This window comes from Callospermophilus lateralis, chromosome 10 (assembly GCF_048772815.1).
Source record: "Callospermophilus lateralis isolate mCalLat2 chromosome 10, mCalLat2.hap1, whole genome shotgun sequence".
Taxonomy (NCBI): Eukaryota; Metazoa; Chordata; class Mammalia; order Rodentia; family Sciuridae; genus Callospermophilus; species Callospermophilus lateralis.
In genome coordinates, this window is record NC_135314.1 from 75,518,610 (window position 1) to 75,531,125 (window position 12,516).

The window sequence follows — 12,516 nt, forward strand, 5'->3', positions numbered from 1 at the left end:
GTGGCAAATGTTCAACTCATAGGATAGCCCTAAAATGCCTTCCCAGGTGTATGGTGGGGATCAGAATACCAAATTCCATGCTGGGGGCGGGGTAGGGGAAACGACACATAGGAACCCCCAGATTTTCTATTCTCAGTCTCAATGCCCTCAGACCTGGTCTCCAGGTGAAACCATAAATGACTGTCTGGGTCTTGCTTCTCACAGAGGGCAAGAGCACAGACTGCTATGCTCCCAACTCCCCTGTTTATTACCCACATTCCCCACTGCTGAAATCTCTCAGAGGGTGTCAGATACTCTCCCAAGCCACAACTGTTTCATGTGGCTATCTTCCCCACAATGTGGCAGAGTAGCCAAAGGGACCCTGAATTGTGACTGTTTCATGTTTTTTGATCCCTAGTTTAGTCACTAATACTTGATCCCCTTCTCAAGATGGTTCCTGGCTGTAGCACTCTTGAGAAATGCAATGAATTTTTTCTCTGAGGCCAGTTTTTGTGCAAGAGGAGTCACTTAAAGACCAAATCCCCAATCTAGGTTTAACCCATTAAATCCCAAGTTTTCAATTCTGTGAATATTTCACTGAAATTGACATAGTTACATTAATATAGGTTGAAAATCATAACCTAGAGTTTTTATACATAATTCATCATTAATACTATCACTAATAATTCAACTATTACTTTTCTCAAAAGAATAAAACTCTAAAAACACATTTATTTCAAAGTTACCACAAACTGTTGCTCAATTTCAATTGTACAGGTATTGCATAAATGGGACAGACAGGATTAAAGTTTATAAGAACCATGAAAGTCACCTGCAACTGCATGCTAATATGCTGCTATTATTAGGGTTCTTTGCTCTCTTTGGCTTACCTTATGCTTGAAGAATCTGACCTGACATCATCTTTGAATCCTATATGCCAATCTCTGATGATGCCCATGATGCCCATGATGCCCAGGGAAAGAAAGCACAGCAAACCTTAAAAGTACAACTACTCTCCTAAGATCATCCAACTTTTAGATGATTATTCAAAATGCTTCAATGTTGGAGCAGATAATAAAGACACTAGAGATGCAGCGGATTTGCATGTCTCTCCACAGGAAATCTGTGCTGAGGGGCAAGAATACCATTATGCTCAAGGCCACCTAAGGGCAGCTGGAAAACCATCTGGTTCTGGAGAAACTATTGCTTCAATATGAATTAACGTAGGCTTTGCATTCACAAAGAAGGACCTCACCAAAATCAGAAATATGCTATTGTCCAACAAGGTGTCAGCTATCACTTGTGCTATTGCCATTGCCCATGTAATGTCACTAGTCTGGGGCCATAAGATCTCTGTCTTAGCTTGGGCTGCTTTAGCAAAATACCATAGAATAGGTAGTTTAAACAGACATTTATTTTCTCCTAGTACTAAAAAATGAAAGTCTAAAATAGGGGTACAAGCATGTCGAATTCTAGTGAGGTTCTTCTTCCTGGATTGCAGACAGCCACTGTGTGTTCATACGTCTTTTCTTTATAAGGACATTAATTCCCTCATAAGGGCTCCACCCTCACAATAAATTTTAAATCTAATTATCTACCAAAAGGACACATCAAATTGAGATTTATAGCTTCAACACATGAATTTGGCAGGGGACACAAACAATCTCCTTCTTTCAGGATTAAAGCATTACCACTAAAATCTCCACAGATACCATAGAAATCCTGAGTGACAGACAGCTGATTTAAGAGTTTGTAGCCAGCAAAGCCACAAATCTCCCTCTTCTCCTTTGGTCTACAAGGAGACAAGAACAATGGCAATATCTACAAACACAAAGAGTTTGAACAGAAGAAACTACATTATCATTTCCTGGAGGGTATGTACAGCTTTGCCAGTGTATGTGTACATACTGATTACCTATGACATCAGTACCCTACTCAATCATCAGTGGGTACAAGCGAGTCCTGGCTTTCTCTAAAGAGACTGATTACATCTTTCCATTGACTGAAAAGATCAAGATCATTTTGGCTGACCCATCCACACCTATGGCCACGAGCCTGAGGCATCTATAGCACTGCCGCCTCCGATGCTGCTGCTGCTACTACTAATAAACTTGCACCCCTCCAACTTGATGCAAAGAAAGAGTTAAAGGGTTGGGAAAAGATATGGGATTTGTCCTCTGAGTAATCACCAAAAAGAAGCCAATTCAGCCAGCTTCTCTTGTGAAATGAAAAATAAAGACTTCTCTCTTAGAAAAATAATGGCCAAATATTTACCAAATTTACCATAAACACAAACCCAAGAACTTCTGAACCTCAAGTAAAAGAAATATTAAAACTACACCAGGTTGGGGTTCAGCTCAGAGGTACAGCACTTGTGTAGTATGCATGAGGCCTTGGGTTTGATTCCAACACCTTAAAGACAATACACCAAGGCAAGTCAACATTAAGTTGCTCAAAACAAGAGAGTAAAAAAATTGTGAAACACATGGAAAGACAAGAAATTACATAAAAAGAAACAAAGATAAGCCTCAACTCATCAAATAAAATCTCATATCACAAGGTGCTCTATAAATATATATAATATTATGTGTCAATTTTTAAAATAACACCAAAAAAAAAAAAAAAATAGGAGAAATACCAGAAGCAACCACATGCTTAAAGAAAGGGAAAAGATCACTTGCTCCTCCTGAACTCTGGAATGACAGTTTTATGGTGAATTCTAGGAAACTAAGGCCTTAAGTCATTTCCAGATGATGAGTCTCAGGTATGAGCATCACAGTATTAGCATCTGAAAATGATTTGATGTTTTCCTATGTACACCTACAGCATTTGTGTTTGGTGCCTTTTTAGCTTTCTAGGAAGATGGAGAACATTTTATAACTGCAAATCAGGAAACAGACTCAAAAGAATTAAGTGACTTTTCCAAAGTCACACAGCCAACATGTTGCAGAAGCATAGCTATAACCTCAACTACACTACACTGATACCAGATTCTGCAAAATGCCTAAGTATCAGCCTGGTGTAGTGTTTCATGCCTGTAATCCCAGCAACCCAGGAGGCTGAGACTGGAGGATCATAAATTTAAGGCCAGCCTCAGCAATTTAGCAAGACTGTGTCTCAAAATAAAAAATATCAGCTGGGCATGGTGGGGCACACCTGCACTTCCAGAGACTTGGGAGGCTGATACAGGAGAAATGCGAGTTCAAAGCCAGCCTCAGCAAAAAAAATGAAGAGCTAAGCAATTCAGTGAGACCCTGTCTCTAAATAAAAATCTAGAATAGGGCTGGAGACGTGGCTCAGTGGTCAAGTGCCTCCGAGTTCAATCCTCATTACCCAAAAAACAAATAAATAAATACATAAACAAATAAATAAATAAAATAAAAAACATGGGGATGTAACTCAGTGGTAAAACTCCCAAATTCAATCCCCAATAACAAAGAAATGAAAATAAGAAAGAAAATATTAAGTATTGGCAAGGATGTGGAAGAACTGGAATATTTGTTCAGTATTGGTAAGAATGAAAAATTTCACAGGTGCTGTGAAAAACTTTCTGGTGGTTTGTAATTAGGATTACCACCCAAAATTAGAATTACTGCTGGGCATTGTGGTATCTGCCTGTAAATCCAGCTACTTGAGAGGCTAAAGGAGGAGAATCACAAGGACAACTTGGCAAGACCCTGTATCAAAATAAAAAATAAAATAAGCTGGGGCTGTAGCTCAGTAGTACAGCATTTGCCTGGCATGTACAAGGTCCTGGGTTTAATCCCCAGTAGTGCAGGGGAAAAAAATTAGAATTATCACAATTCAGCACTTGTAGTTGGGGGTACATATCCAAAAGAATTGGATATGTACACCTAACTTCATAGCAGCATTATTCATAATAACCAAAAGGTAGAAATAATCCAAATGTCCATGAATGTATGTATGTTATAGTATGGGTCAAAATGGGTATGTATGTTATAGCATGGGTCCTTTTATAAGGCTAAATCACACTTCTCTCTCTCTCTCTCTCTCTCTCTCTCTCTCTCTCTGTGTATGTGTGTGTGTGTGTATGTGTATGTGTACAAAGGAATGTCTGTGTGTATGTGTGTACAGAGGAATATTACTTGCCTTAGGAAGAAATTTCTGATCCACAATACAACATAAATTAACTCTGAGGGCATTATGCTGCCAAAAATAAAAATAAGCCAGTTGCAAAAGACAAATACTGGGACTAGGGTTGTAGCTCAGTGGTAGAGTGCTCGCCTAGCATGCACGAGGCACTGAGTTTGATCCTTAGCACCACATATGTAAAATAAAAATATTGTGTTCACCTAAAAAACTAAAAAATAAATATTTTAAAAAGATAAATACTATATGATTTCATTTATATGCAATACCTAAAGTCATCAAATACAGAGGCAGAATATAGAACAGTAGATGCCAGTGGCTGAAGGGAGGAAGAAAGGGTAAGTATTGTTTAATGCATACAAGTTTGAGTCTGGTAAGATAAAAAAGTTCTGGATATAGATGGTGGTAGTAGTTGTGTTATGGGCCAGGCTATTTGGGTAATGACCAAACAGACTCCCATTTTACCCTGAGACTCCATATCATGTAAGAAATGCTTCTCCCATGGGAAAGCCCCACCTCTGTACCCATTAATAGTTACCTAGCATAACATACTTGGCAACATAAAACAGCAATTCTTACACAATGTAAAATTGTTCTCTCTTTGGTTCCCATTTTTCTTAGGCAATGTACCTTGTCAGAGATTTATTGTCTACATGTTAGTAACTATTCTCTAACTTGTACTCAAATAGGGTCATTTTGACCCCCTTCCCTTCTGCTTGCTTGCCGCTATGCCAACCTGGAAAGTCCTATGGAAAGTACCAACGTACTCATTACATTGTCTCATTAACTGTCCAGTTCAGCTTCTATATCTGCTTGCTTGTAGCTACATCAACCCAGATGTGTTCTTTGCAGTTTTTGCCTTTAAATATCCTAAAATGCTCAGGCTCGGGGCTGTTTTCTGCAGAGAGAACTTGGTCCTGTAGGAAGCAATCCTGGCAGGTCAAAATAAAGACCCTTCAATTTGGACAAAACTGGGACTTAATGTATTTTCTGAGCGACCTGCCCCACAAAAGTTGTACATGTGAGCTGTACTGTACAATGAAAATGGTTAAAATGGCAAATTCTATGTTATGTATATTTTCCTCGAGACAGGAATTTCTTAAATATCTAGATATATCATTGACAGGTTCCAGGTAGAAGATACTATCAACATGGAATTGGCACTGCCTTACCTGCAGCAAAAACATGCAAGAACAGTTTAAGCAAAGAAAAGGAAGTGACCTAGGTCTTATGCTTTTTTTTTTTTTCTAAAAGAAATCTTTAACAGAATCACTTCGCATTCTTCAAAATACCAAACAAATTTTATTAATGGCCCACAGGGGGGAAAACAAACAAACAAACAAACAAAAAGGGACTCTACAGGCCCATTTCATAATAAGATTAGGTGTTCTGCTGAAAAAACACAAAGTGAGTTCCAGCCGGAGAAATGAAAAAGCCTGTGTCTTAGCTTTTAAAGCATCTTGTGCTAATAAAACCCAATAAGAAAAAAAAAAAGCTATAATTGAATCAGAATTAGCACCACTAACAAAATAAAAAGGGCAGCATCCTTTTTACTACTCCATAAATTTTGGTAATATATGAGTTCATATATCAATATTACCAAGTACCTTCTTAGCATAAAGCACTTGTGAGGGTTCAGTAAGACATGCTCCCTGCTCTTCAGTGTCATACAATACCCTTCAAAACAAACTCTTCAACTCCCTACCCTTGCATACTACTTCAGTTTTTTGCCAGGAATCACTAAAAGATTCTTTTTTTTGGTACCGAAAATTGAACTCAGGGGCACTTTTTGTATTTTATTTAGAGACAGGGTCCCACTGAGTTGCTTAGGGCCTTGCTAAGTTGCAGAGGCTGGCTTTGAACTTGTGGTCCTCCTGCCTCAGCCTCCTGAGCTCTGGGACTATAGGTGTGCACCACCACATCCAGCTTAAGATAGCTACCTTTTTCTTCCTCTCCTAAAGCTACCTTGGAATTCCTCTTTTATAGCACTTTTCACAATCTCTAATTAACATTACTACTATACCATGTGATTAAGATTACTACTTATTATTATAAGGTAAGCATCCCTAGTCTAAAAATCTGAATCTGAAATGCCCAAAATCCAAAACATTTATTTATTTGTTTGTTTGTTCGTTTATTTTAATTTTTTTAGTTGCACACGGATGCAATACCTTTATTTATTTATTTTTATGTGGTGCTGAGGATTGAACCCAGTGCCTTACATGGGCTAGGCAAGCACTCCACCACTGTGTTACAAAACAGTTTTATTAAACAGCATGGTACTGGTACCAAAACAGGCGGGTGGACCAATGGTACAGAATAGAGGACACAGAAACCAATCCACAAAATTACAACTATCTTATATTTGATAAAGGGGCTAAAAGCATGCAATGGAGGAAGGATAGCATCTTCAACAAATGGTGCTGGGAAAACTGGAAATCCATATGCAACAAAATTAAATTGAATCTCTTTCTCTCACCATGCACAAAAGTTAACTCAAAGTGGATCAAGGAACTGGATATCAAATCAGAGACATGGCGTCTGATAGAAGAAAAAGTTGGCTATGATCTACATACTGTGGGGTCGGGCTCCAAATTCCTCAATAGGACACCCATAGCACAAGAGTTAATAACTAGAATCAACAAATGGGACTTACTCAAACTAAAAAGTTTTTTCTCAGCAAAAGAAACAATAAGAGAGGTAAATAGGGAGCCTACGTCCTGGGAACAAATCTTTACTCCTCACACTTCAGACAGAGCCCTAATATCCAGAATATACAAAGAACTCAAAAAATTAGACAATAAGATAACAAATAACCCAATCAACAAATGGGCCAAGGACCTGAACAGACATTTCTCAGAGGAAGACATACAATCAATCAACAAGTACATGAAAAAATGCTCACCATCTCTAGCAGTCAGAGAAATGCAAATCAAAACCACCCAAAGATACCATCTCACTCCAGTCAGATTGGCAGCCATGATGAAGTCAAACAACAACAAGTGCTGGTGAGGATGTGGGGAAAAGGGTTCACTTGTACATTGCTGGTGGGACTGCAAATTGGTGTGGCCAATTTGGAAAGCAGTATGGAGATTTCTTGGAAAGCTCAGAATGGAACCACCATTTGACCCAGCTATTCCCCTACTCGGTGTATTCCCTAAAGACCTAAAAAAAGCACACTATAGGGACACTGCTACATCCATGTTCATAGCAGCACAATTCACAATAGCAAGACTGTGGAACCAACCTAGATGCCCTTCAATAGACGAATGGGTAAAAAAAAATGTGGCATTTATACACAATGGAGTATTACTCTGCATTAAAAAATGACAAAATCATAGTATTTGCAGGGAAATGGATGGCATTAGAGCAGATTATGCTAAGTGAAGCTAGCCAATCCCTTAAAAACAAATGCCAATGTCTTCTTTGATATAAGGAGAGTAATTAAGAACAGAGTAGGGACGAAGAGCATGAGAAGAAGATTAACATTAAACAGGGATGAGAGGTGGGAGGGAAAGGGAGAGAGAAGGGAAATTGCATGGAAATGGAAGGAGACCCTCAGGGGTATACAAAATTACATACAAGAGGAAGTGAGGGGAAAGGGGGAAAAATATAAGGGGGAGAAATGAATTACAGTAGAGGGGGTAGAGAGAGAAGAGGGGAGGGGAGGGGGGAGGGGGGATAGTAGAGGATAGGAAAGGCAGCAGAATACAACAGACACTAGTATGGCAATATGTAAATCAATGGATGTGCAACTGATGTGATTCTGCAATCTGTATACGGGGTAAAAATTGGAGTTCATATCCCACTTGAATCAAAGTGTGAAATATGATATATCAAGAACTATGTAATGTTTTGAACAACCAACAATAAAAATTAATTAAAAAAAAAAAAAGATTGAAAGGGCTGGAGATATGGCTCGGTAGTAGGACACTTGCTTAGTATGCTCTAGGCCCCTGGTTTAATCAAATTCTAAACCCAGTCTTATTAAATTATCTGAGTAAAAGCAAAAAAAAAAAAAAAACCAGTTTTATTTATTTATTTATTTATTTTGGTGGTGCTGGGGATAGAACTTAGGGCCTTGTGCATACGAGGCAAGCACTCTATTAACTGAGCTATATCCCCAGCCTCCTGCAAAACATTTTTAATGTTTAAGTTCTGATTATTTCTGATTCCATATTTTCAGATTAGGGACACTCAAGCAATAGTTATGCAAAATTGAAAAAAACTCAGAGCTAAATAAAGCTCTTTTCTTCATAAAATAAAACAAAAACCTCCAAAATTTGAAATTTTTCTGGTCCCAAACATTTCAGACAAGGGATACTCACCCCATATTATTTTCTCCCATGCACAATCAGAATGTGAACTCCATAAGTAATGAAATCATCTCTATTCTTCACTGCTGCACCCTCAGTGACTATCACAGTATATGACCACCAGAGGCACTCAAATACTTAATGAATAAATGGAAGGAAGAATTGTAACTTGGGATAAGTTTCCTGATGACAGTACTGCCTCAGGCTAGTTAATCCTTAGTCCCCAGATCTGGCTGCTTTAGTTGTGGGTACTTACCTCTACCTCAGTAACAATGATGACCAGCACTACCACCATCAGCACTGCAAGCAGACAGCAAAAAATCCGCAGTTTGAAGAAATTGGTCCACATTGTCTGGCTGTGTCCTGATCACCCATGGCCGACATCATAATACTTTCACTCCTCAAAACTCATGTCTTTGTTTTTTTGAGCTGCAAATGAGCTCTCAATGTAATTTGCTTCTATGCTGTTAGTAGCCTTAAGAGCTCTTTGTGTAGAGGAGAGACTGCAGTTGATTCAAGAAGCATATTTTTCTTCAACAAACTCCTTCAAATAGAAGAAATAAAGAATACATCACCAATTGCAATATCCTGGAGTGGAGTAAAAGAAAAAACAGATTTCCTTTTCCTGAACCTTATGTAAGGTCCAAAGTCACAAGAAGAGAGCAAAGAGCCAGAGCACAGTAATATTCAAATTACCAACAATCACCCCCGTTTACTATCCCAACTCTAGGCTGTATCATTTGCCCTATTACCTTTTTAGGTTTTAACTTTTAACAGAGCAAAAATGAATGTATTCAAACTCAGAAACTGCAAAATAAAATTTTTTAAATTTAAATTTTATAATTGTTAAATATGTGTTATGGGCCAGGCTATATGGGCAATATAGCCAAACAGACTCCATTTTACCCTGAGACTTCATATCATGTAAGAAATGCTTCTTCCATGGGAAAGCCCCACCTCTGTACCCATTAATAGTTACCTAGCATAACACACTTGGAAACAATTATACAATGTAAAATTGTTCTCTTTGCTTTCCATGTTTCTTGGGCAATGTACCTTGTCAGAGATTAATTGTTTACCTGTTAGTAACCATTCTCTAACTTGTACTCAAATAGGGTCATTTTGACCCCCTTCCCTTCTGCTTGCTTGCTGCTGTGCCAACCTGGAAAGTCCTGTGGGAAGTACCAATGTACCCACTGCATTGTCTCACTAACTGCCCAATTCAGCTTCTGTACCTGCTTGCTTGCAATTACGTCAACCCAGGTGTGATTTTTTGCCTTTAAATATCCTAAAGTGCTCAGGCTTGGGGTTGTTCCTTGCAGAGGCAGTTATGGGTCCTACAAAGAGCAGTCACCAGCTGGCCAGCTAAATAAAGACTCTTCGATTTGGACAAAACTGGGACTTGGTGTGCTTTCTGAGTGACCTGCCCCACAACACACGGAGATGTAAGTAAATAAAATCATTTCCCTTCCCTTATAGCTTAAGTTATACAATATTATCATATAAATTATATCTAAAGGGTATTAAGAGAAAACCCTGTGTTTTTATGAGGAACTCTGAGATATTATACAAACCACTCTGATAGTCTTCTCTGGAAAACAAGGAGGGCTACCCACTGAAGGGTAGGAGACATAAAATATCCAGCTCCCCCCACCAAAAATGTGGTCCTTGTTCTCCCTCAGCTAAGAAACAAAGTACAGAAAGAAAGATACCTGTCCTGAAGAAGTGGAGGAGTACATTAAGCTGGAGGAGTGGGCAACAAGATCTCCCATTCTCCATCATACCTGTTACAGGCAGAGGACTTCAGAGGCAGCTATTCCTAACAATTTTCCACGTAACAAATTCAAAATACTTTCTCCAGTTGTTATTTGATGCAGGTAAACAGAGATGATACTGGTATTTTGCTGCTAGAGAGGCTTTCCATGGAGGGCAATGTTGAGGTAAGGTGGAAAAGGTGCATAATCATACTGCAGAGTATCTCAGAATAGATCAACTGCATCAACATCCCCCTCTGCTTTATGCTAGACCTGGCAGGTATTCTATTCTCTCATTTATCTACTCCACCTGTCTGAACCATTCCCATCCCACAAGGACCATTGTCAAGCCTTCCACAACCCAGCTTCAGAAAGGAGACAAGACTGACAACATGCTCTCTGTCCTCACAATTCCCATAGTGCTTATTTTCACTTCTCACCTGATCTCTACTAGTATGATTTTCTTGTCTCTCTAACAAGACTATACTAATTATGACTATATTTTTTAAAAAAAAAACAGTAACTATATTTCAGAGAAAAAGCAACTTAATGATAATGCATCATACTTTTTGAATTTCCTCTTACAACTTAATTCTTTACATGGTATACAATGATTCAAAAAGACTATGTTAACAAATAATTATAGTGGTCTACTTCATAATTGCATTGTACTGTCAGAAATTCCCCTTGAAGAGTTTATACTCATATCCTTCATTCTGGAAAATAAGGAATGCCATCCCTCTATGTGGCAGGAGACAGGAAGCAGAAAACTCCTTTTCCCCCAGCTAAGTAGCAAGTATAGAGGACATCTGCCTTGAAGGTGTGGGCAATTGTCTTCTTAAACATAAGGTAGCTCCCTTTTCAGAGGAATAAAGGCTGGGAGTGCAGCTCAGTGTTAGGGTGCTTGCCTAGTATGCACAAGGCCTCAGGTTCAATACCCAGTACCACAAAAAAAGGCGGGGGGGAATAAAAGAAAGAAATCTATCACTCCTGTATATCTCCACCAGATGCAGGGATTATGAAAGACTTTACCTAACATCTCATATCCCCTGACACCATCCCTCTCTAATACCAAGGCACTCATCCACCCTGAAGTGCCTATAAATTTCATAGCACAATTCTATGAAACAGAGGAAAAGTCTCTCACCAAGACCCAAACTTTTCTGCTACAGAAATCCTCTCTCAGAGTCAGCCATAAAAATCATAGGTTTCCCTAATGGACAGAGTGGGAGAAGAACAAAGATGACAATCCATAGGAATTTAGCTGCACATGGGCAGGCATGGTCTATGAATCCTGTGGATGCCAGTCATTCGGAGAACATTAGAATGCTTCAGAAAGTCAGCAGCAGCACAAGATGATCAGTGATGCAGAAGGACGGCAAGGGGAGCAGACTCCAAAGCTAAAAGAACTACAGGGCTTCAGGCAGCAATATAAGAAGCCCTCATGGCTAGAGATTTCTGCTGACATTAATCATGAAGGGTCATGCCAGGAAAAGACCTGACTTCCTGCTATAAGTAAGTAGAGCACTGACACTTCAGAGACTCCTTTGTTCAACTAAGTAGATATTGTTTGAGGCACACTAGATAGATCTCTCTTTGAAAGACAAACTGAAATGTTCTCAGGAGTCACCTCTGGGCAGTTTTTGTTTTCTCCTTTATCTATCTGTCTTAAATTTCCACCAAGAAATAAAAATCTAAAACATAAAGAATAAAGCTGAGGGGCTGGGGATGTGGCTCAAGCAGTAGCGCGCTTGCCTGGCATGAGTGCATCCCAGGTTCAATCCTCAGCACCACATACAAAAACAAAGATGTTGTGTCCGCCAAGAACTAAAAAATAAATATTAAAATATTCTCTCTCTCTCTCTCTCTCTCTCTCTCAAAAAAAAAAGAAAAAAAAAAAAAAGAATAAAACTGATTTCTAAGAATAAAAATTAAAGGCCAGGTGGGGTAGTGCATGCCTGTAATCCCAGTGGCTTGGGACACTGAGGCATGAGGATTCCATGTTCAAAGCAACTAAGTCTTAGCAACTTAGTGAGGCCCCCAGCAACTTAGTGAGAACCTGTCTCAAAACAAAAAATTTGAAAAAAGGGATATGGTTTAGTGGTTAAGCACCCCTGCACTCAATCTCTGGTACAAAAAATAAATAAATAAATAAAGATATTAAAAAAAAAAAAAAAAGAAAAAAGAAAGCATTAAACCATATTTGGGAAAATAATTCAATTTTAAATGAAAGATTTATTTGGGAGGGAGAACCAGAGATTGAACCCAGGGGTACTTAACCACTGAACCACACTGGCAGCCCTTTATTTATTCATTCATTCATTTATTTACTTACTTATTTTTGAGACAGAGTCTCA

The 12,516-nt window shown here is 38.7% G+C and overlaps 1 protein-coding gene across 2 annotated transcripts in view; it reads right to left on the reverse strand.

Moving 5' to 3' along the window:
- Nxpe3 (neurexophilin and PC-esterase domain family member 3) overlaps positions 1-12,516 on the reverse strand; it is a 44,940-nt gene that overhangs the window by 28,533 nt on the left and 3,891 nt on the right. The window contains exons 1-2 of one of the 2 annotated variants that reach the window (XM_076867471.2): positions 9,641-9,686; positions 8,662-8,949 (exon numbers count right to left, since the gene is read on the reverse strand). In XM_076867471.2, coding sequence (XP_076723586.1) covers positions 8,662-8,754 — 93 coding nt within the window. In that variant the 5' untranslated portion in view covers positions 8,755-8,949; positions 9,641-9,686. Of the gene's footprint in view, positions 1-8,661; positions 8,950-9,640; positions 9,687-12,516 lie in introns of those variants that run through there. The other variant, XM_076867470.2, reaches the window with a different exon arrangement.